The 26,435-nt window shown below is 31.4% G+C and overlaps 1 protein-coding gene across 1 annotated transcript in view; it reads left to right on the top strand.

The window, feature by feature from the left end:
- SLC2A13 (solute carrier family 2 member 13) overlaps positions 1-26,435 on the top strand; it is a 141,902-nt gene that overhangs the window by 88,493 nt on the left and 26,974 nt on the right. Inside the window, exons 5-6 of the mRNA XM_052000189.1 lie at positions 5,578-5,741; positions 16,575-16,695. Coding sequence (XP_051856149.1) covers positions 5,578-5,741; positions 16,575-16,695 — 285 coding nt within the window. The remainder of the gene's footprint in view (positions 1-5,577; positions 5,742-16,574; positions 16,696-26,435) is intronic.

The raw sequence follows: 26,435 nt of genomic DNA, 5'->3' as shown, positions 1-26,435 counted from the left end.
GTGACAATGATTTTATCCTTGTGCGTTATATCAGACCAAAGTCCTTGAATAACCTGGCAGATAGTCTTCAAGAGTTAAGGATCCTTCAAGAGGAAGGATAGAATCCATCACTTATTCAAACATAGATTTGTTGGTTTCTATGCACCATATGGACCAGGACCACATCCAAAACATTTTTAATTTGGTAAAATGTATGCTACAGTATGTGCTTCATTTTCTTTTTTTAAATTTTATTATCTATTTTTTCTTTGTTTTCATAGAAATATTATGAAGCTAGATTCAGCAAGAGTTACAAATAATCGGATATAAGAGTGAGAAAGTGAAAAGTTCAGGAGGACATCTAAATTGTGAGGCTGGGTGACTGGAAAAATGAGGGTGCCCCCAGAATTAGTATACAAATTAGGAAGGAAAAAAATATTGAGGGAAAAGATAGGTTTGATTTTGAAGCATATTGAATTTTAGATATTTATAAGACAGACAATTTAGAATGAGTAATAGGCAGTTAGAGATGTGAGACTGGAGGGTGGAAGAAAGGTTAGGGGTGGACAAGTGGATCTGAGAGTCATCTGTGTAGACATGATAATTAAAACCATCTGTTTTAGCTAAGGTTAAAGGACTTCAAGAAATGTTTTTGATGAATTTTTATTAATGACATTTCAAAAGTAAGACTGTCTTTTGCAAGGAATACTTTTTTTGTCAAAAATAGATGACTTGAAATATATTTGTTGTAAGATATATAATCAAAAAATTGTAAAGTTTAATGTAAATTGTAATCTAAATATTGTGACTTTTTGACAATAAGGAATATAGAAAGAGGAAAATTAAAAACTTAAGAACTTGTCAATATTATAGTATAATGTTCAATAGACATTGAATTTGAAGGACATAAATATTTTGTCCATTAGAAAGAAGCTAGAATAATTCAGTAAATTTTATCATATTGTTGGTTTAAATATTCCCAAAGTCTTTTCAGCTACTTTTGTGCTTTCCAAATTCCCAACCAATCAATGACCTGGGTGTTTTAAGCATATTAAAACTACTCTATCAATAATATATTATCACTCTGTCAAACATCTCACCTTATAAATTTCTAAAAACTGAAATTTTTGCTTATAAGTCAATTTCTTATATAAGTTGATTCCTTGGAATTGATGACATTGAGATGCTGAACCTGCAAATCTGATGATCAAATCCTAGGCCATGTTAACTCCCATTAAGGTATAGTGCTCCTGAGAGGTACCATGTAAAAGTCAATTGGTCTTACAAATTTCAATTTGTGTATACTATACAATTTTCATAGGTAGGCCAGTTTCAAAAATCTCAATATGAGGGTGATTCAAATTATTATTTCCATTGTTTTGATTCCTTTTAGCTTTGATTACTGAATGTAATTTGATGACCTTGTTTCTAGATTAATGTTCTAGTGGGTTTTAATGGTTATGTTCTAATGGGGGTTCAATAGACCTTTATCAATATCACCCCTCTTCATCAATCCTCCATGACAGGGCCAGACTCACATTGGTTTACAGTTACTTTAAGTTTGGTGTTGGAACAACATTATAAAATTATATTCAACAATTAACAAAAGGACATTTGCTTGGCTACAACACTGAAAGAAATAAGAATATTGACACACTTAACTTGGGAAGAAGTAGGTCCCCTTAGGCTCCATATGAAAACAGATCTAAACAGCAGGGCAGTGTGTGGTGAATTACATGGGTCATCAAATCTGAACAAAGAAGCCAAATCATTCTGGTCAGGTATCCTAAGGAAGTTGCATCAAAGTCTTAGGTGCTCAAGATAAACAAATCTCAAGGTCAGCTTTGTTGCCTTTAATGGAGAATAATTAGCTTAATCTTGGAGAGGTGGCTCTAAGAACAAACTCTTAGTTCAGGTTCTATTTTGGGACAGAATGGGACGAGTTATTGCATGTTTAACAAATGGTTTATTTTGCTCTAACAGAGCAAAGATATGGGGCCATGGATACAGTAGCACTTGGCTTTTCTAGGTAGCGTGGCTCCACTACCCCATTTCCACTTGGAAATGCATCTGGTTAACCAATGGCCTTGCTCTGTGTGATCTCCTGCCAGGACTACAACCTCCCTCGGGAGGAGAAAAGTGCTATTCCATTTTTTTCAGTGCCATTCCATTGTACTAATCTCTTACTGCTATAGTCACAGAGATCATCAAGTCAGGTTGGTTTACTGCCTTGGTGGAAGAAGAATGACAACATCCTTCTGATACTTTGGCTTTGAAAGGACTTTATCTGAAGGTCAAAACCCTATAAACACTGGAAATATATCTAAATACTTCCCTTAACAACTAAAAAAAACTCCAAAACAAAAACAAAAACTCCCAGTGGTCACACTCTCTCCAACCTAGTAGTGCTGCAACCCATTCCTTGTCTCTCACTACCTGATCCCTTAGTCCCACACTACTTTCCAGAATGTCTACTCCCTAGGCAACCAAGCTGCTTTCATTTTTAAATCCTTTCTTTTCCTGCTTAATTGATCTTTTGGCTCTCATTGAGATCTGGCTTCCTCCCTGGCTGTCCTTTCTAGATACTGGCTATATATTCATTCATCCTTCACGACTCACTGGTCAAAGCAGATGAACTGCAATGTTCCTTGCTCTCTACTGCTACCTCTAAGCTCTCCCTCTACCCCCATGTCTCAATAACTTCTCTTTCTTTGATGTTCCCTCAATCTATCGCTATCATTCAATCAAAATTCTGATAGCTGTGGTCTAAGTGTCTCCAGGACACTTCCTTCTTTTCCCTAATGAGTTCAGTGCCTAATTCATAATTAATCCAATGCTTGGATCAAGATTTCTCTCAATTCCCCCCTCATACTAGGGGATATCAACATCAACAAAAATATTAGTATTCCCTTAAACTCAATCAGAGAAGGAGATGTCTCCCATTGATGATGCAATCTCACTCACGAGGCGGTCCCTGTTCATTCACAGAAACCACATCTGGGAATCTCAGGCTTCACTGCCTCTGTGTGCACAATGCCTGATTCCTCCTCCACCCTTACAATTTATGAACTCTGAAATTCCTTCATCTGATCACAATCTATTGTCATTCCAGTTCTCCCTTTGCCTTTCTGTCAATGCCATGTCCTCCAATCCCCTGATCCCTCAGCTCTTTCTCAAATCTTCACCCTTGCAAGAGCCACCATCTTCTTTTTTTCCCTCATATTGATTTCTTGGGGATCCAGTCTGACTCTGCACTGTCTTTTATATCTTGTTCTTCACTCCTTTCTAGCCAAAGTGTTTCAGTCTTAGATCCATTCCACATTTATTACCTACACTCCTACTTATGTCCCGCTGACCAGAGGTGGAGAAAATCATGAAAATGTCCTGACTGGGTCCAAATTTGTGTTACACAGCCTCATCTGGGACCTCACTTCTGCCAGGCAATTCTCCCCCGTCTCCCCAATTAAACCACTTGGAGCAGCTTAAATGACACACTGACGTTGGAATCAAGAAGACTCATTCATGTTCATAGTTCAAATCTGGACTAAGACATGTACTAACTGTGTGATCCTGGATAAGTCACTTAATCCAGTTTGCCTCAGTTCTTCAACTATAAACTGAGCTGGAGAAGGAAATGACAAACTATCTTTGTTAAACAAAAAGTCCAACCAAAACTACTTTCTTCAAAGTTAAGAACAATCTTGATCAGTCTTCATTCCTGTTGACCTTCTCTGCAATCTTTGTTGCATTCCAATCTATTTTCCACTCATTTACAAAGTAATCTTTCTAAAATGTAGGTCTGACATGGTCAGACTTCATACTCAGTAAATTTCAGTGTCTTCCTGTCATCTCCAGAATAAAATATAAAATCTTCTGTTTGGCATTCAAAACACCTCATACCCTTACATTTATCTTAAAAATAGTAGCTAAACATTTATGTATTGCTTATTCTGTGTCAGATGTTGTACTAAGAACTTTACAATAATTCTCCACTTCATCCTCACAATCCTAGGAGATAAGTGATGTTATTATTTATTAATAGAAGCTATTATTATCCCCATTTTACAGATGAGGAAATTGAGGCAAACTGAGATTAAGTAATTAGTCAGAGTCACACAGCTAGAAAGTATAAGGTTGGATTTGAACTCAACCTTCCTGATTCTAGTCTCAATCTATTCACTGATCCATCTGCCAGGCCTGAATGCTGAATTTCCTGGTACATTTTTACTAGCATTCTCATGGGCTAGCCATTAATTATTTTCTTTTCAATTCCAGGTTTCAGGAGTCATATTCAAAGCTGGAAAGAGAGGGCCTTTGCTTACTAAGTTAATTCTTGATGGTAAAGCTTTGAAGACCAGCCACTCTCATAGTTCAGGCTCCATTTGGGAATGAACTGAGACATGCACAAGTCTTATATGTTTAATAAGAGGAGGTTTACTTGACTGTATCATAGCAAATGCATTAGCAATTAGTCTCCTTCAATTGGACTTCTTTTTTCCACAAACTCATCTGGTCAGTAGTTAGGGGAGTTTCTTGCAGTAAATAACGCAAATCCGCCAAATCTAAGGAGCCTAGATTCATTCCATAAGCGTGAGAGGATCGTTGCCCTTACATTACCAGGAAGCTATGGATGAAGACTGGGTCAATGAAGTTCCATGGGAAGTTTTGTCCTTAGCTTACTCCAAAATCCTTGGCTTGGGGAGTAGAGGGGGGAGGAGTGGGGGAAGGGAGTGGGGGGCAGAAAGGGGAATAAAGGGGGAAAGTACAGAATGGAATTACATCTGGAAGCTTCAATTACATAGGTCAACTCAATTCTGAAGATGGCTTTGCCTTCTATTTAAGTAAATCCTCCCACGTTGTAGTAGGAAGAAAGAAGTATCATTAAGGAAATAACTGATGCTATCACACCACCTGGTAGGGGAAACCCTGATTGATCATGATCCTATCATGCTATGTAAATATAAAAACTTAACTTCAAAAAAATCTATCCTATGTAACATTTCAGTTAAGTTCTATCTTGTAACAAATTTTCCAAATATATAATGTTTTTAATCATTCAGTATAAGATAAATAGATCTTTTAAAAGTATATTTTCTTTTCATTGTAAACTTACAATCAATAAACCTTTCATCATATAAAGGAAAATTTTAAAAGCATACAAATTATCAATCAATTATATGCAGTTAGTTTTTGTCATAAATATATATAATTTAACAAAGTATTGACAAATCTTCTCTATATGCATTTCCCTAGCACTTTTCTGTTTACTTTAATAATATTTTATCAATGCCCCCCCTTTTTTGCATATCCCTCAATACCCACCAACCTACTGCCCCCTTGCTTCTACCTTTTATTTTAATTTCTAACAAATATGCTTTATCCAGAAAAACAAATCATCACACTGGCAATGCTTATGATTCCGTATTTAATTCTATAATTTTAGCCTCTACACCAAGTTATCGTTAACTTATTATTATTACTACAAATCTTCATTGGGTTTATGAGGTGAGCTTATATGGACTTTTATTTTTGAATGACATTATCTCTTATTAATATAATTATAAGATAAAAAATCTTGTTTCTATTCTTACATTGTAGGTATTACAGTGCAACCATTTTGCAGATGTCAGGAGTTGAAGATGATCGACTTGCAATATGGCTTGCCTCAATTACAGCTTTCACAAATTTCATCTTCACTCTAGTTGGAGTCTGGCTTGTTGAGAAAGTGGGCCGAAGAAAACTTACACTTGGTAGCTTAGCAGGTAAGTTTCTGGTCTGGAAATTCAATTGTAAAATTTCTCATAAATAGGGAGGAATATAAAAAACAAACAAACTACTATTCCAATCTAGTAATAGTAATCCATTGGGATAAGTGGAAATAATTTGCACCTAGAAACTAACATTGTGAAAGCAATTTTGACATTATGAAAGTATTTCCTTTTATTACTTTTGTTTATGTTCAAGGGTACTGTTAAAATAAGAAGTGCCCTTTTGTGAATATTTAACATTTATTTTAAAGACAAACAAATTCTTAGTTAGAATTTGAATTAATAGGAACTTAAGTTCATCTATCTCAATCACAAGATAAAAAACTTCCTTAAAATTTATTTACATCTATGTCAATAAATCTGATAATCTAAGTGAAATGGAAGAATACTTAATGAAAATATAGATTGCCCAGATTAATAGAAGAGGAAATAAATTACTTAGAAAAAGAAATTATTAAGTGCCAACTATGTGCTAAGCCCTGTACTAAGTACTTTTTCACAAATTGGCAAAACACAATCCATATTCTTAAGAAATTAACAATCTAAAATTGATATGGTAATCCTGAGTATTTTGTTTTATGAATTTAAAAACATTGTTTTGATAAGAGTTCCAGAGTATTCATCAGACTCTTTGGTACATGGTACAAAATTTATATCATTTGTCAAGACCTCTCCCTTCTCCTGTCTTCCATATTATCTATTAAATTGCTTGCCCTCTCAATGTCAGGGTAGAATTTGAGATACAAAAATTTTAAATGAATATTAAATATTGTTTTTATATGTAATTGGCAGAAAATAAAATATTAAATTTAAAAGAAAAAAGAACTATGACAGCAAAAAATAACAATAAATTACCCTTCAACCAAAACAAAAAATATTATCCTGAATGTTGTGTAGTTATAATGACCAAACTTGTATCTAAAGAATAAAAGAAGTAATATATTAATTCTTTACTGAGTTACTATGGATGTGGCCCATATCATATTTAGTTGTGTTTAGTCACTTTTTCAGAACTCCTTTATTCCTTTTTTTCAAGAAATTACTTTCTATGTAAGAAGGAAAAGAAATATATTTGGGAAAGATAATATAGGACAAAGTATCAATAAAAATCCAAAGTCTGGAAAAAGAAAGTATTATATATAATTAGTGCTTTTATCAGTGCTGTGGATAAAGGGCAAGGGCATCATATGAAAGAAACAGATTTAGGAGTTGAATTGCTTATAATTTCTAAATCGCTGTCAGTGATTTTTGAAAGATTTGTAAATATGGGAAGATAGATGTCCTATTTTTCAAAATATAAGAAAAGAAAAATGAATAAAATATTCACCCAATTATCATCTCATTTCTTTCCATCAGTCTCTCATTCAATTCTTTTTAAAAAATGTTTTATTGATGTTTTATATCATCATAGTTATTCCCCAAATCCTTATCTCTCCTCTCCCAGAGAACCATCTGATATAATCAATAATGAGTAAACATTTATTAAGAACTTATTGTGTGCCATTCACTTTTCACATTCCCTCCACTATTTGTTCTTTTCCCTTTTTGTCTTGTTAGCCAATCTGATAAGTGTAAGATGATATTTAAGAATTCTTTTCTTTTGCATTTCTTTATTAGTAATTTAGAGGTTTTTATAGGATTATTGATATCGTTAACATATTAATTCTGAAAACTTCCTGTCTATCTCCTTTGACTTTATTATTAGGGAATAACTCCTATTTTAATTAATGTGGCTCAATTACCTACATATTTAAAAAATGAGATTTTTATCAAAGAAACTTGCAATAAACAGTCCTCTTCCCAGTTTCTTACTCTACTGATTTTGGCTACATTGGATTTGTTTGTGTAAAATCATTTTAATGTGATCAAAGTTGTATATTTTACTTCCTGTGATACTTTCTAGCCCTTGTTTGATTATAAACCCTAACCTAATTTATAGTATAAAAGGTAATTTTTCCTATACTTTCCTAATTTGCTTAGGATATCACCCTTTCGGTCTAACATCATGTGTATAGTTTGATGTTCTCTTCATATATGTTCTATACCTAATTTGTGTTGTTTTACTTTCCAGTTTTTCTAGCAAGTTTCATCAAATAGTGAGTTCTTCCTCCAAAAGCTTAAAATTTGGTTTTTATTAAACACTTGATTACTACAGTCATTGACCACTCACTGCATATTGTTCCACTAATACATTACTTTATTTTGTATACTGTCCAAGATTGTTTTGATGATTAATTATCACTTTCTAATTTAGCTTGAAGTCTGGTAGTTTCTGGCCACTTTCCTTCACTTTTTTCATTGATTCCCTTGATATTCTTAACCTTTTGTTCTTCTATGTGAATGTTATTTATGTTTTTACTAGCTCTATAAATTTTTTTTTGGTGTTTTGACTAGTATGGCACTGAACAAGTAAATCAATTTAGGGAGAATTGTCATTTTGATTATATTGGCTCAGCCCACTCATGAGCAATTAAATATTTTCAAATTGTTTAGGTCTGTCTTATTTGTCTGAAAAGTGTTTTGTCATTTTATTCATATGGATTCTATGTATGTCTTGACTGGTAGACTCCCAAGTATTTCATTCTTTTATTTCATATATTTAATAATGTTATTTTAATAAATTTCTTTTCTATCTTTTTCTATTAGGTTTTGTTGTAATATGGATTGTGTGTTTGTTTTATATCCCGAAACTTTGCTAAAGTTATTGGTTGTTCAGAATAGTTTTTAGTTGATTCTCTATGGTTCTGTATGTCATGTAACACATGACAATAAGTATGTGTTGTCTGCAAAGAATGATAATTTTTTTCCTTGTTACCTACTCTTAATTCTCAAATTTATTTTTCTTATTGCTATTTTTGTTAGAATTTATTTTATTTTATTACTTAGTAGTATTTTATTTTTCCAAATGCATATAAAGATAATTTTCAACATTCATTTTTGTAAGATTTTGTGTTCAAATTTTTTCAGTCACCCTTATTTAACTTTCCCCTTCCCAAGAGAACAAGCAATCTGATATAGGAATACAATTCTTTAAAACATATTTCCATATTTTTCATGTTGTACAAGAAAGATCAGACCAAAAGGGAAAAAAAAAACACAAGAAAGGAAAAAGCAAACAAATAAAAAAGGTGAAAATAGTATGCTTCAATCTAGATTCAATCTCTATAGTTTTTTTTTCTCTAGATGTGGATGGTATTTTCCATCCCAAATCTATTGGAATTGCCTTGGATCACCATATGTTGAGAAGAACTAAGTCTACCATACTTGATCATAACATAATCTTACTGTTATTGTGTATAATGTTCTCTTTGTTCTACTAACTTCATTCAGGATTCATTCTTTTAAGTCTTTCTAGGTTTTTCTGAAATCAGTCTGCTCATTTCTTACAGAACAATAACATTCCATTATATTCATATTCTCTAGTTTATCTAGTCGATTTCTAATTTCTTGCCACCAAAAAAAAGAACTGCTACAAACTTTTTTTGCATATGTGGGTCCTTTTCCCTCTTTTATATCTCTTTGGGATATAAACACATCTACTAGAATTTTGAAGAATAGTGGTGATAATAGACATCCTTGCTTTATCCTGATTTTACTTGGATGGGAAGGCTTCCAATTTATAGGCATTATACATGCTTTCTTTTTGGATAGTACTTATTTTAAGAAAGGCTCCATCTATTTTATGCTTTATAATATTCTAATATGAATTGAGGGTGTATTATGTCCAAGACTGTTCCTTAATCTATTGATTTAATCATATTATGTTTATAGTATTGTTATTGATATCAATTATGCTTTTAATTTCCCTACTAATGAACCAGTTCTATATTTCTCACACAAATATTACCTGTTGACAATGTATGATTTTTGTAATGTATTGATGCAATCTCCTTCTTAGTATTAGATTAATATTTTTAAAATCAATATTCATTTCCCTAAATGTCCTATAGATGTTTTCTGATTAGTTCTGATTGGAACTAATTGTTCTTTAAATGTTTTGTAGAATTCACTTATAAATCTATCTGATCCTGTTTTTTTTTTTCCTTATGGAGTTCATTGTTGGATTGTTCAATTTCTTTTTCTAGTATATGATTATTTAAGTGTTCTATTTCCTCTTTTCTTGAACTAGATAATTAATATTTTTGTAAATATTCACTTTTCACAAAGATTTTCAGCTTTGTGCTGAAATATATTTGTGCAAAATATTTCCTAATGCTTTAATTTCATTTAAATTTGTCCTGTCCATTTTTGATATTGGAATTTTTTCTTTTTCTTTCTTTTTTAATTGAGTTAACTCATGTCTTATTTAATTTATTGTTTTCCTCATAAAACAGCTCCTGAATTTATTAGTTAAGTCTAATTAGTCTAAAATTTCTTAACTTTTAATTTCATCAATTCCTTCTTTGATTTTTAGGATTTCTATTTCAGTGTTTAATTGAGGAATTTGGATTTATTCCTTTTCTAGCTTTTTTTTTATTACATACTCAATTTATCAATTTATCAATTGAGTATTACATACTCAATTTATCAATAATATGTAATATTATTGATATTACATATCAATTTATCTATAAATATCAATTTATATAATTTATCAATATATTGAGTATTACATACTCAATTTACATACTCAAAGATCTTTTCCTCTTTTTTATTGATATAAAAATTTAGATATAAATTTCCCTCTAAGGACTGCACTGACTGTATCCTACAAATTTGATATGCTATCTTATTACTATTATTATCTTTAATAAATTATTGTTTTTATGACTTCTTCTTTGACATGTTCATTTTTTTAATTTAAAAATTATTTTAAACAATTTTTCTTTTACATTTTTAAATCTCCCTCTCACATCCTCCCCTATCCACTGACAAGTCAAACAATGTGATATCAATTATACATGTGAAATAATGCAAAACATATTTCTGTATTAGCCATATTTTTTAAAGCAAGAAAAATAAAGTGAGAAAATTATGCTTAAATCTGCATTTTCAACAGTTTTCTGTCTCTGAAAGTGGCTATCAATTTTTCATCATGAGTCCTTTGAAACTGTTATGAATCACTGTCTTGATCAGAGTAGCACGATCATCATTACAATATTGCTTTTACTGTGCAGATTGATCTCCTGGTTCTTCTCACTTCACTTTGTATCAGTTCATATAAGTTTTTATAAAACCACCACTCTCATCTTTCTTAATAGCACAATAGTATTCTATCACAAACATACTATAACTTATTCAACCATTTCCCAATTGATGAGCATCCCCTTGATTTCCAATTCTTTTCCATCACAAAAACAGTTGCTATAAATATCTTTGCAAAAACAGGTACTTTTCCTTTTTCCTTTTGATCTCTTTGAGATACAAACCTAAACCTATTCAACATGTAAAGGACTGCTTGCCATCTTGGGGAGGGGGTGGAGGGAGGGAGGGGAAAAATCGGAACAGAAGTGAATGCAAGAGATAATGCTGTAAAAAAAATTACCCTGGCATGGGTTCTATCAATAAAGTTATTAAAAAAAAAAAAAAAGAGAGATACAGACCTAGTTGCGGGTCAAAGGGGATAGCCAAAGGGACATAGTTTCAAATTGTTTTTCAAAATGATTGGACCAGTTCACAATTGTATTAGCAATTCATTAGTGTACCAACTTTAGTGTATTTTCTCCCTAGCATTTGCCATTTTCCCTTATGTCATAGTAGGATTGTTTAATTTGTCTTTCTCTAATAAATTGTGACATAGAACATTTTTTCATACAGTTACAGATAGTTTTGATTTCTTTATCTGAAAACTACCTGTTCCTGTCCTTGTTTCTTTGACCAATTGGGAAATGGCATTTATTTTTTACATATTTGACTCAATTCTGTACTCGATTGTTGCTTTTTGTTCTTAAAGAGGACCAAAATGACATCACTATGTTGGAGTCAAGGCACAGCGTGTCTGTTTGTGGAAGATCAGACCAAGACAACTTCATAAGGTTCTACAGTGGGTTAGATATAAACAATTCACATGAAGATTTGAAATAGAGATAGAATTGAGATTTTGCATCTCATGATTCTTTTGAGATACTTCAATTCTGCTTTGATCATAGATAACAGCAGATTCTTTGATGCAATCATCAAAAATAATTTTTGCTAGTGCTTCCTATGTCTCACAGTCTATTCCAAAATTCTTCAGATCTAGAGAATGCCCTTATATTGCTTTTTCTGACCTCTCTGTGAGTTTTTGCTTTGTGTGAATTCTCCAAAGTATTTTAGGCAAATGTACCTTTGGCATTCAAACAATGTAGCCAGCCCTTGGGAGTTGTGCTCTCTGCAGTAGAATTTGAATGTTTGGCAGTTTAGTTCATGCAAGCACCTCAGTGTCTTTTATCTTGCCAGGTGATCTTCAGAATCTTCCTAAGCCAATTCAAATGGAAGAAATTCCGTTTCCTGACCTGGTGCTGGTATATTGTCCAGGTTTCACAGGTATACAACAATGAGGTCAGCACAATATCTCTGTAGACCTTCAGTTTGTAAGTCAGGCTAATACTTCTTCTCACCCACACTTTCCTTTGGAACCTCCCAAACAATGAGGTGGCTCTGGTAATGTGAGTGTCAATCTCATCATCTATATATACGTATACTGCCAAGGTAAGTGAACTTATTTATAGTAATCAATTTTTTTCCATTTGCTTTAACCAGTGGTTTCATGTGTGGCTGTTGTGCTGCTGCCTGGTAGAGAACTAGTATATTTTTGAGAAATGAGGTCTTTATCAGAGAAACTTATGAAATTTTTTGATGTTATTTCATTGTCAATGGTACCTTTTAACAAAATATATTCCTTTGTCTAATAGCATGATTATCACCCCTGTCTTCTTTTTATTTAAGCTGAGGCTTATTAGATTCTGCTCCAGCTCTTTAATTCTGCATGTGTATTTTTGTGTTTCAAGTGTGTCTCATGAACAACACATTATTGAATTCTGGTTTCTAACACAGCCTACTATGCTTCTATTTTATAGGCGAGTTCCTCCCATTCACATTGACAGTTATGATTATTGTGTATTCTTTCCATTATTGTGTTTATCCTCCCTCCCTCTTTCTATTCTGCCTCTATTCAAAAGTTTATTTTGCTTCTAACAAATACCTTCTTTAATTTATTATCCCCTTTATCATACTATCCTTTCTCTTATCCCTTTTTTCTCCTTTTTCCCTATTGAATAAATTACATTTCTATGTACAAGTGAGTGTATGTATATATCTTCATTCTTTCATAAGAATGAGGTTCAAACATTGCCTGCCACCCCTGTCATTTCCTCCTCCATCATAAAAGCTTTTTTTCCCATATTCTCTTCTTAAGAAAAATTTCCTCATTCTACTTTTCCCTCCCATTCTCTCAATTTATCCTTTCTTGTCCCTTCATTTAAAAAATTATTCCAATATAATCAACTTATTCCATTCTCTCTTTGACCTAATAATGAAAAAAGATCTTAGAAATTACATGTATCATCTTCCCATGTAAGAATGTAAACACTTTAACTTTATTGAGTTTCTTATGATTATTCTTTCATGTTTATCTTGTAATGCTTCTCTTGAATTTTCTGTTTTAATATCAAGTTTTCCATTCATCTATGGTCTTTTCCTCAGAAATGCTTAAAAGTCCATTTAACATCACCTTTCCCCAGATGGATTACATTCATTTTTGCTGGATAGGTGATTTTTTTCTAATTTTTTCTAAGCTAATACTAGCTTCTTTGTCTTCCTGAATATCATATTCTAGACTTTCTACTCCTTTAACATGGAAGTGCTAAATTTTGTGTGTGATCCTGAATATAGCCCCATGATATTTGAATGGTTTCTAACTGACTCGTTTTATCTTTGAGCTGGGATCCTTGCAACTCAGATATGATTTTCCTGGTGAATAAAAGATTCTTTCAATTTCTATTTTATCTTCTGATTCTAGAATGTTTTGACAGTTTTCTTTGATAATTTCTTGAAAGATAATCTTTTTTTATTCATGGTTTTCTGGTAGTTCAATCATTTTAAATTTATCTTCCTTTGACCTATTTCCCAGGTCACTTGGTCTTCCATGAGAGATATTCCACTTTATCTTCTATTTTTTTATGCTTTTGGCTTTGCTTTATTGTTTCTCAATGTCTCATAAAAGTCCCATGCATGGTCAGGGTGTTAAACTCAGAAAATCAAAAGTACAGGAGGCAAATGAACATTTTGGCATCTGAGAGATTTTGAGAAGACTATAGGGACAGATGGATAATCTAAGGTCAGGAGACCTTAAGTTCTAAGGGTTTAAGTATAGATGAGTATTGAAATCCATAGAAAAACAATTAGGATGGGTATTCTGACAGAAATAGAGACATCAAAAAGAAAGACAAGTTTGGGGTGAAAGATAAATTCAGTTTGAGCTATCAATGGTCATAAGCATAGAGATGATAATGAAATGGGAGCAAATAAGGTAGCTAATTAAGATAAAGAAAAAAGGGAAAACTACTTGGTAGGGTAGATGGCATGTCAGGCCTGAAATCATAAAAACTCATCTTCATGAGTTCAAATTTGGCTTAGTTGTGTGATTCTGGGCAAGTCACTTAATCCTGTTTGCCTCAGTTTTCTCATCTGTAAAATGAGCTGGAGAAGAAAATAGCAAATTACTCCAGAATATTTGCCAAGAAAACCTTAAATGGGGTCACAAACATTTGAAATAATTGAAAAGCCAAAAAGAGAGAAGAATGCCATGGATAGGGTACTGCTGAAAACTGACATTAGACAATCAGGCAAAAGATCCATTGAAAAAGACAAAGACTGGATAGTGAGAGGAGAACCAAGAGGCTATCTGAAACCAAGAAAATAGTGTGTTTTTAGAAAGAGAACTTGGTCAACAGTTTCAAAAGCTGCAGATTAATTAGCAGGAATCAAGACTCAGAAAATATATTGTAATCATTTTGGAAACCAGGAAATTGAGACTAGAGAAAATTGTTTATTATAGTGACATACCTAATAAGTGGTGGAAGTGGTATAAATAAATCAGAACTTTTTTATATTTATTTCACCATATTTCCATTATAGCATGCTACAAATTAAGTTAAACCATTTGCTCTCAAAATACACTCAATTGAAAATGATTTGAAGAGATATGTTGGGGCAGCTAGATGTTGCATCACATAAAGCAGTGGAGGAAGGGGACTTGAGTTCATATCTGGCCTCAGAGGTATACTAGTTGTATGATCTTAAGCAAGTCACTTAACCCTGATTGCCCCATTTCCCTTAAAAAAAATCAGAATAGGTGAGAATTCTTTGTTGATGGATTTAATAGTGTGAAAAGAATTGGAAATTAAAAAGGAAAGATTGAAGAAAATTTTAGTAGCTGAACTGTTTACCCTCTTTCTGAATTTTTTCGAATCCCTTTTTGTCTATTATCTACTTTTGAAGTCTTCAGAGTATTTTTTAGAACATTCCAAATACTTGTAATTGTGGTTGAATGCAAGGGGAAAATAAGTCACAGCTTCAGGATTAAGGTTTTTTAAAAACAACAACTGATTTAATGAAAACAGGACTTAATTTAGAGGAGAAGACTTGGTCTCAGATTGTGGTCCTGCTACATCTCTGCTGATGTGACTTTAAGTAGTTCATTTAATCTCTCCAGATCTGTTGTTTACTATAAAAATGAAAGAGATCTTATTTTAAAAAAGCAATATTTTCCCAGAATCCAAATGATTATTGGTACCATCTACAGATAATCTCCATTAGCCACCTCCAATAGTAAATTTATATATTTCATTCCCTTTTCTATCTTCCACACAATTCCTATATTTGAAACAACCATGTAGTTGTTATATAACCAACCACTTACCTCATTTAGGAATACCTTAATTGGAGTAAATATTTTTTCATATTCCCAATTAGAAGAAATACCTAAAATATAGATTGAAAGATCTAAATGTATTTTTGTAGTCATGTTGAGATGTTCCTGTATTAATAATGAGGATAATAATAGCTAATAATAGGATAATAATTTATCTAAGTTTACAAAATTATTCTCTCTTTTAATTTCATATTAGTTAGTATAGACTTTTTTTATAGGATCTCTATTTTGGCTCACAGGTTTAGTCCTTAATAATAATAATATTTTAATCGATTCTACTGGTAAAACATGTAATATTTTGTGGGTTGTATTTTTGTTTTTATATTGTTTCATATCTCAAATATTCAGATACTTCTGCAGCCTGAGATCATAGGTCTTATGAAATTCCATCTGTGGAAATCTTTATCTTCCCTTATGGCTCCACTCTGATGCAGTTAAGTTTTACCTGAATCTCAGTCATCATAATGATGTCTTTCTTCTCATTTTGAGCATATTGTATGATTATTGTCCTCTACCACATTTCTATATTATATCATATTCTTTTGTGTGTTTGCATTAGGTTTAAGTCCTGTGCCGTCAGGGTTTGTGTCATTTTTTAAATCTGTGAATCTGTAATGCGTAACACAGAGCCTCTCAGGAGCAAGCTCTTGGCTTGATCAGTTTTCATTGAAATGAATTATCTTTGAAATATTTATTTATCTGTACAATATATCAGTCATATATCCATGGTTTTGTTTTCACTTGCAATTTGCTATTTAGAATAATGAATATAATTGAAAGTAGAACTTGACATAATTCAATACCAGGCAACTGTTTGATTATCAAAGTGCAGATATTTTAGGGAGCATACTTTTTGTGGTAGGGAGGTCAGTTCAATATATTTTTAACAGCTATATTATAGCAAATTGAAGACAATATTGTAGGGTATTATCTACCCTTCTCTGAAGTAAAACTTATTTTTATCGTTATTTTAGGTACTTCTGTAGCGCTCATTATCCTTGCTTTGGGATTTTTGCTGTCAGCTCAGGTCTCACCACAAATCTCTCTTAAGCCAACAGCTCCTTCACATCAGAACTCTTCTTGCACAAAATACAGGTGAGAATTTTGTTTTCACCATCTGGAAGATATTGGTCAATTTCTGTTTTTAAAATGCCTGTAAAATTACCATTCTAAATATAGTTCTTATACAAAAATTCATACCACAGGCCATTTGTAAACATCAAAGTACCTTTTATTTACATATTTTTTATGATTCAATTAAATAAGTATTGAATCATGGAATTTTACCATGAGGTAGTGTTTATTGTGTTTACCATGAAGTGTTCAAAATGAGACCACATGACCACTTATTGGGAATGTTATATTATTTTTTCTAGCTCTAAAAAATAATTGTTTGGTAATTTGCGTGATATGACACTGAATAAATACTTTACTTAATTTAGTTAAGTAAATTAATTTAGGTAGTATTGTCATTTTTAACATATTGGCTTGGCCTCCCCATGAGAAATCAATATTTTTGCAAATATTTATATCTCTATTTGTATGAAAAGTATTTTGCTGTTTTGGGCTGATATAGTTCCGTGTGTATCTTGGCAGGTAGGCTCCTAAGTGTCTTATACTGTTTTCAGTTATTTAAAATGGAATTTCTTTATCTCTTCCTGCAAAGTTTGTTAATATACAGAAATCTTGATGATTTATGTGGGTTTAATTTATGTGCTACAACTTTGCTAAAGTTGTTGTTTCAACTAGCTTCTTAATTGATTTTCTTTTCTCTAAGTATGTATTATGTGATCTGCAAAACATTTTTATTCTTTCAATTTCCTTTTCTTGACTTACTGATATAGTTAGCATTGCTAGTATAGTATTAAATAATAATGGTGATAGTGGACATCTCTGCTTTATCCTGATCTTATCGGGAAACTTCTAGTTTATCCCCATTATAGAAAGTGCCATTTATTCTTATATTTTCTAATGTTTTTTAGGGTCAAAAGATTTTCTTCATCAATTGACATAATTATATGATTTTTGTTACTTTTGTAATTCATGTGGTCATTTATGCTAATAGTTTTCCTTCTGTCGAATCAGCCCTGGAATCCTGCTTTAAATCCCACCTTGTCATTATATATGATCTTTGTAATATATTGATATAATCTCCTTACTAGTGTTTTATTTAAAAGTTTTGCATTTAAATTTATTAGGGAAGTTGGTATGAAGCACAAACAGCAAACACAAGATTATATAGACCCTAACTAGACGTTCCCATCCCACCTTCTGACCTTTTCTCCTATTGACTGGGGAATTCTAAATTACCCAGAGACTAAATATTGACCCCAGAACACATTTTACCATATTAAGTACTTAAATATTAATGAAAAGGGGAGAGGAAGAGACAGGAGGGAAATGTTTGTTTATCTAAAATAATCAAACACTTGCAGCTTTTAGCCATAGCTTAATTTGTTATTGTAAAGTTTCAAGTCACAATTAGGGCTTAGATTGAAACTACATCCATAAGGATGTCTTCAGGAGAAATCTTCAGTCAGTTTATCCCACACATGAATAAAAATTTATTTCACAATTATAGGTATTAATAATCACATTTTAGGTATTTCAAGAATACTACAAAGGGGGCAGCTAGGTGGCACAGTGGATACAGCACCAGCCTTAAAGTCAGGAGGACCTGAGTTCAGATCTGACCTTAGACACTTAACACTTCTTGACTATGTAACCCTGGCACACACTCTACCCCGAATTGCCTCAGGAAAAAAATAAACAAAAAAGAACACTACATAATACTCTGATTGTTTAGATGCATACTCAATTTTAATATTTTTCTTTTGCTCACTAATAGCAATAATAATTAATATCATTAATTTTTAAATGTTATTTTATTTATTATAAATTTATAGTTAATATAATAGAGTCTATTAAAGACTTTAGAAGCCTTCATAGCTAAGCATGAAATTGTTCATGTTAATAGAATTAACCACAATCTATAAAGGCTTTGGTTGTGTCCAACTGTATCATACTTTTATGCAAAATTCTAACAAGAAAGAAAACAACTGAATCTCCTAAGACTGATTTCAAGTTCTAAAACTTCCTACAAGATAGTTACTTTTTCCCCCCTTGAGCAATTAGGGTTAAGTGACTTGCCCAAGGTCTCACAGTTAGGAAGTGTTAAGTGTCTGAGGCCAGATTTGAACTCAGGTCCTCCTGACTTCAGGGCTGGTGCTCTATCCACTGAGCCACCTAGCTGCCCCTACAAGATATTAATGTATACTTAAGCCCTATATAACTTAAATGTCATTTATTTTAACTGGGATTTCAAGAACTGTACTACTTCCAGAGAAGAATTACTATATTTTTATTATCACACATTAATAATTATTTTAATTAGCTGTTAATTATATGTTGCTCTTATGCTAACAATAAAATTAACTCATATAACTCAAGAAATTGTAACTATCTGAACTATTTTCCTAGGTCTAATTACTATTATTTATAACTCTACGTCCCTTACTTCTACACATAATAGATGTCAATAGTCCTTATTTAAAAACAAAAGCTATAGTTATCAATAATATTGAAGTTATGAATACATTTATTATAAACACCTAACATTTGACTCAGTCATATACAAGAATTATCCCCTGAATAATTATGACTATATGAAATAGATAATAATGTTGTTTTCTATGAATATAGAACAATATAGTAATAAAACTTCCAAGTTCAATACTAATCTCATCAGATATTTTATATGGATGAGCCATACCGACCTAGGTTTAAAAACTTATACAATTCCAAATAACTGTTTCAATTCTTACATCAACATGATTCAGATAGTATAACCTATACCAAAAATCTTCATGCAATTCTAAGTTTTAATAACTGAAGATGTAAAAGCAGCATAAATTAACAAAGATATGATTTGAAGGTTTCATTTTTAAAAAGTTTATACTTGTTTACTTTTGTGCATTTTTAATAATCTCTTTTATTTGAATTTTAACAATATGAAGCACCCTGTCATTTATATTTCTAAAGTTATTAAAACTTATTATTATGCTAAGACTTTGGGGACATTATATATTATAGATCTAGAAATTTATAGAAACTGTAGCATTATACATATTGTTTTTAGAAGTAACCACATTTAAATATTTTGAAAATTGATCCACTATAATACAATCTTTATTGAGAAGTTATGCATTATTATTATTATTATAAAGACAGTCTTCTATTCAAAGTATGTCACAACTAGATATTTCTATGATTTCTGACAATTCTAATATAATAAGTGTTAGTCTTTTTTACATTTCAACTATCCTTAACAAGAATACACTAAAAACTTAAATCTATTACTTCCTTGAAATACAAAAATGAATGAAAATTTATTTGACCCATTCATCTTAATGAACTAGGTATTTACAAGGCTACCTTTTCTGATCATATTTCCTTGTTTTCTTTTATCAATTTTTAATTGATGGCTTCATAATTAAATTCAAATTTCACAATTAATTAGATTAATCACTAAGATAATGATAGTATGTAAAAAAACAAAATTGAACATGGACTCTCACACTATACATTTGATGTTGTTCAACTGTTTAGTTGTATACAATTCTTTATCATTTTGTGAATTATATTGTACACAGGGTTTTGTTTTTGTTTTTTGGCAAAGATACTAGAGTCATTTGCCAATTTTAGGCAAGTGACTTTCCCAGGATCACACAGCTAGTAAAGGGTCTAAGGCCACATTTATTTTCATAGCAATCTTAGAATTAGCTGTAGCTTAATTCAGTATCACTTGTCCCATATCTATATGATAACACCTAAATGACCCTATAAAATCATGCTTTCCATATTGTTAATTATAAATTACCATTAATAGGTGCTCTTTCATTATTACTCCATATATTGCTTCTTAGTATATGATTTTACTTCAGTTTTACTTTTCTCTTTGTATTGCTCATTTAATTTTCCAACTTGTTGATCACAAAATGTAGTTCTAAAGGGAACATTTCAAAACCACCAAACCCTATTATATATGCATATATATATGTATGTGTGTATCAAAGTGTGTATACACATATTTATATGCATATACATACATGAATACCTCTGCATATGTATGTGTATACATATACACATACATTTTTGTTGTTAAGTATTCTTTTTATTGACTTCTTCTGAATATTTTATCATTCTAGTGTAGCCTCAGTATCTGAATTTAGAGGATGCTATCACCAGCAGGAATTCACCTGCTTAGCACATTTGAAGTTCCTCTCTCAAACACCTATATTCTGTTAGCATCTGGAGAAGACATTACATTAATTTATCATTTTAAGAGAAGACAATACTGCATAAGTATTTAAAGCATCATCTATTATTATTATTTTGGGCCATGATGTATCATAAATATTCAACTATTGTCATCAATTTAATATATAGTTCTACTTTTAAAAAAAATTTCTACAGGGTTTCAGGAAATACATGTAATTTTTGGTACTGTATTTCTAATCATTACAGCTTTTCGATTTTGTGAATTATTAAATTATATCTTTTATTTATTTGTAAGCATTCATTCTTAAAATTTTGACTTCCAAATTCTCTCCTTCCCTGAAATATTTTCTCACTCATCAAGAAGGCAAGAAATATGATATATATTAGACATGTAAAGTCATGCAAAATATATTCCATAGTAGTCATATTGCCAAAAATAAAACAAGAAAAAGTAAATGAAAAAAATTGTGTTGATTTGAAATCTGAATTTATAAGGTTTTTATTTGAATATAGATAATATTTTTCATAAGTTGTGTGGAATTGTCTTGAATCGTTGTATTGATTAGAGTAGCTAAATTAATCATAGTTAATCACCATTATTATCCAATCAATAGGCAGCCCCTTAATTTCCAAATTTTCTGTGATTCTGTCTATGGTTCCACAATATTTGAATTGTTTTTCTCTGGCTGCTTGTAATATTTTCTTCTTGATCTGGGAGCTCTGGAATTTGGCTATACTATGGGAGTTTTCATTTGGGTATCTCTTTTAGGAGGTGATCAGTGGAGTCTTATAATTTTTATTTTACTTTCTGGTTTTAGAATATCAAGGCAATTTTCCTTGATAATTTCTTGAAAGATGATGTCCAGGTTCTTTTTTTTTAAATCATGCTTTTAGGTAATTCAATAATTATTAAATTATAATCACTTGTTTTTCTAATGAAATATTTCTCATTTTCTTCTATTTTTTCATTATTTTGATTTTGTTTTATTGTTTCTTGATGTCTCTTGACATCATATCATCTTGACAACATGATGTTCTTGAGTCTTAAGCTTTTATTTGTCCAATTCTAATTTTTAAGGAATTATTGCCTTCAGTGATCTTTCTTATTTCATTTTTCATTTGACCAATTCTACCTTTTTAAGGTGTTCTTTTCTTAAGTTAATTTTTGTATATCTTTTATCAGTTGGCCAATTCTACTGTTTTAAGTAGTTCTTTTTAGTGAATTTTTGTGCATCTTTTACCATTTGGGCTATTCTTATTTTAAGTTGTTATTTTCTTCAGTATTTTGTACCTCATTTTACCAAGCTGTTAACTCTTTTTTTAAAAAAAAATTTCTTGTAGCATTCTTATTTCTCTTCCCAACTTTTTATCTATTTCTCTTATGTGATTTTAAAAATCATTTTTGTGCTCTTCCAGGAATTTTTTTTGACCTAAGAAATTCACACTTTTCTTTGAGGATTTACAAGTAGCAGTTTTGACTTTGTTACCTTTTTCTAAGTTTGTGCTTTCATCTTTCCTGTCATTATACCAATATTCTATGGTCAGATCCCTTTTTTTTGTTGTTTGCTCATTTTCCCAGGCTATTTCTTAGTTTTAACTCTGTGTTAAAGAAGAACTCTGCTTCTGGGATAGATGAGCCATTGTTTCAATCTTCAGGACTTTATTGCTGCTGTTGCTTTCAAAGTTAATTCAGTAGGAAGGTGGGGGGAGGAAGCTTTTTTTTTTCAGTTTTTTCAATGATATGATCTAAGAAGAGGTATAATCACTATTCTCCTCAACTTTGCTCTGGTGTGTGAGTGACCAGAAGTATTCTTCTTCCGTAACCAAGGATTGCTCCACTGCCACAGCAAGATCTGGTATGCTACTGGTCTTCCTCTCCCTAGGAATGTGACCCAAGAGTGCAACATGAATCCATGTTTGAGCTATACAACAGTCTTGCATCTAATGCCAGCAAAAGGATCCCTTCTGACAAGTTGTCTTACCCTTCTGCAACCATTTCTGGGATGAGAACTCTGGTACCCACAACAGCCTATGCATTTAGCCCCAAGGCTCACTGTTGATTTTCAGGAGTGCAGCCTGTCCTTGACAACGCTCCACTGTTACTGTGGTAACACTTACTTGCTGTTCTTCTATATTTTCTAGAACTGGAAAACTTTTTATCGCATTATTTTGTGGGTTCTGCCACTTCAGAATTCATTGTGAGGTATTATTTTAAGTTGTTTTGAGAATGATTTGAGATGATGAATCAATCTCCTGCCTTTTCTCTGTTAGCTTGACTTTGCTTCTTCCAGTTTGTTTTGATGATTACTAGTTTGTAATGAAATTTGAAATATATTACTGCTATTCCACCTTTTTGCACATTTCTTTTTCATTGACCCTCTTGATATTATTGATCTTTTGTTCTTCCAGATATTTTTTCTTATAATTTCAAGACCTAAAAAAATTTTTTTTGCTAATTTGATTGATATGGAACTAAGTAAATTATTTAGGTAGTGTTGTCATTTTTATTGGCTTGGTTTGCATTATCCAGGGGCAATTGATAATTCCCCAATTATTTAGATCTTTATTTATTATGAGAAGTGTTTTATAATTATGGTCATATAGCTTCATATTTTGTCTTACCAAATAGGCTCCCAAGTATTATACATTGTCTGCAATGATTTTAAATAGAATTTCACCTCTTTTTGCTGGGTTTTGTTAGTAACAGAAATGCTGGTGATTTATATAGATTTATTTTATATACTAAAACTTTGTTAAAGTTGTTAATGGTTTCAATTAGCTTTTTAAATAGATTCTTTAGCATTCTCTAAAGATATTATCACATCACGTGCACAGAGCAATAATTTTGTTTCATTGCTACTTAATTTGATTCCTTCAGTTTCTTTTTCTTTTTATTGCTCTACATAACATTTCTGGCATAATAATTAAGAATGATGATGATAATGCACATCCTTCATTCACCCTTGATATTATTTGGAATGCCTCTACTTTCTCTCCATTATGTCAGGCACAAATAGTGTGTTTAAACATTTTGGATGGTGATGTCTTTAGATCTGTACATTTCACATTTCACTTGTGGTACTGCGATTCTGCTTTGCTCATAGAGCTCAGTGCCTTCTTTGATTCAGACAGTTCATGCTATGCCAATGTCTTCTTTGTCTCACAACTGATACTAAAGTTCTTAAAAGAAACCTTAAACTGTGCTTTTACCATTTCTTTTAAACTCCATGGGAATACTTGCCTTTTAAACTTCAGCACAGTTACATATATCATCTTTCATGATAGGAATGTAAATGATTTAATCTTGAGTCCTTTATGATTTATCTCTCATCTTTACTTTTTATTTCTTCTGAGTTTTGTGCTTAAATGTCATATTTTCTATTCATTTTTGTTCTTTTTATTAGGAATTCTTGAAATTCTTCTATTTCATTAAATGTATGTGTATTTTTTTCTCCTGAAGGATTATACTCAGTTTTTCTGGGTAAGTTATTCTCAGTTGTAATTCTAACACCTAGCTCTTTTCTCTTTTGCAAGTGGGTTGTTTTTCTGGTGATGTATTTTATATTTTTACTTATTCTTCAATTTTTACTTTATTTTACTATTTCTTGATGTCTCATGGAGTCATTGGCTTTCACTTAGCCAATTCTGGTTTTTAAGGGATTATTTTTTTCCCCTTTTTCTCTATCATTTTTATTTCAGTTTTTAAAATTTGCTCTTTTTTCTTAAAGCACTTTTTTTAACCCTTCCAGAAATACTTGCTGGGCTTTTACCCAATCTGCATTTTTTTTCTTTTTTGCATCTTGCTTTTTTGGATGTTTTGGGACATCCACTTCTTTATGTATGAGTTTTCCTATTCCCATATTAGTTTTTTGTGATCAGGTTCTTCTTCTTATTTTTATTTTTTGGTAGTTCGCTCATTTTCCAGTCTATTTCTTGTCTTTGAATTTTATGTTAATTAACTTCTGCTCATTTGGGAGAGCAGGGGAGAGTTATTAACCAAAGCTTCAAGTTTTTTCATGGTGCTGTTTTCACAACTAGTTTGAGGAGGGAGGAGTCTGATCTAATCTCAATCTAAACAATTGTATATAATCCCCCTTACCATCCCTGGTTGGCAAGGACTCCTGAAATTGCTGTTGTGTTATTTTGCCACTTCAAAGGCCAAGAGTTAGTGTGACCGCCACATTCTGTTCTTGCATAGTGTATCTCACTCCTTCCCACTATCATCAACCTTTCCTTTTCACTATGTTGTTTTGGTCTAGAAAATTCGTTTATCCTAGCTTTTATTGACTATGTCCATGGAATTTGCCACCAAATTTTATTTGATGTGTTGCTTTCGAGTTCTTTGAAAATGATTATTTGGCTGGATTTTCCCTTTACTCTGCCATCTTGGCTCTACCCCCATCTTTCAGATTTTGATACAGCTAGTAAGTCTAAGTTAATTAGTTAATTAACAATAGTTGATATACATATTTTCTAATATAATTATTACTACAGACTTCCAATGGTAATTATAATCATCCCTTTACTAATTTTTATTGTGAATCCTCTTAGCAACTATTGTAATAATATTTATTTTTTGACTACAGTATCTCTACTTGTATTTGAAAAAACTTAGGCCATATTAGTATGGTTTTAAGCCTTTTAAGATCAGCTTGATTACCATTTTTATTTAAATCCTTGTAGGTATCAATCACTGTTTAATTTTTGATCTTGAAGTTGCTATTTTACTTTCTTTATGATAATCAATTAAATTAATCTTAACATGACTAATTTTTCTATTTTTTAATTGACTAGTGATATAGTGCATAAAATTATTGCAGGCAGAGTAGGTATTTAATCTAATTAAATAAATGATTTAATATAATCAAAAGGAGGATAGTGGTATGACAGATGTGAAGGATAAGAAAGTGGGAATGGATTGTGTCTATACTGTTATAAGACCTATATACTATCTATAAGGTATATAGGTGAATCAGTGAAATCATCAAATTACATATAAGACATTACTAAGCATTGGGAATGCAAATGGAAAAATTAATTAAACTTCTTTAAGATTTTCTAGTTTGATAAAGTAAGTCACTGACAAGCTTTTATAAACTCTTAATTAAATAGTTGCATATCATTTTTCTTTTATGAGTATTAGAAAATAGAAGAGAACTTCCTCATTTAACACATAATAAAATGAGGCTAATTGTGGTTTAATAAATTTCTCAAGATTATAGAATGAGTCGAGACTAGAAAACAGATATCCTGCTTTCTTCTACATCATACTGTAGCCTCCAACATTTTTGATTTGTTGCTTACTAGACCTGTGCTATTAATTTTGCCTAAGTTGTAAATGTAAATCTTGAATGATGCCTTTTTATAGCATATATTCATATATACATACATACACATGGATATATATTTACTTAATTTCCCCTCAACATTATAAATTTTTATATCATTTACTAAAATTAAATTCAAGACATTTAGTGTGTTGTAAGTGAAAGGTCAATCAGTAGATTACTTAAAATATGATTTTAAAAAAGTTTTCACTTTCCAAAATACAAATT

The sequence above is a fragment of the Antechinus flavipes genome, chromosome 5 (assembly GCF_016432865.1).
Source record: "Antechinus flavipes isolate AdamAnt ecotype Samford, QLD, Australia chromosome 5, AdamAnt_v2, whole genome shotgun sequence".
Taxonomy (NCBI): Eukaryota; Metazoa; Chordata; class Mammalia; order Dasyuromorphia; family Dasyuridae; genus Antechinus; species Antechinus flavipes.
Note: the sequence above shows the minus strand (reverse complement) of the source record. Positions and strands in the feature narration are given on the sequence as shown.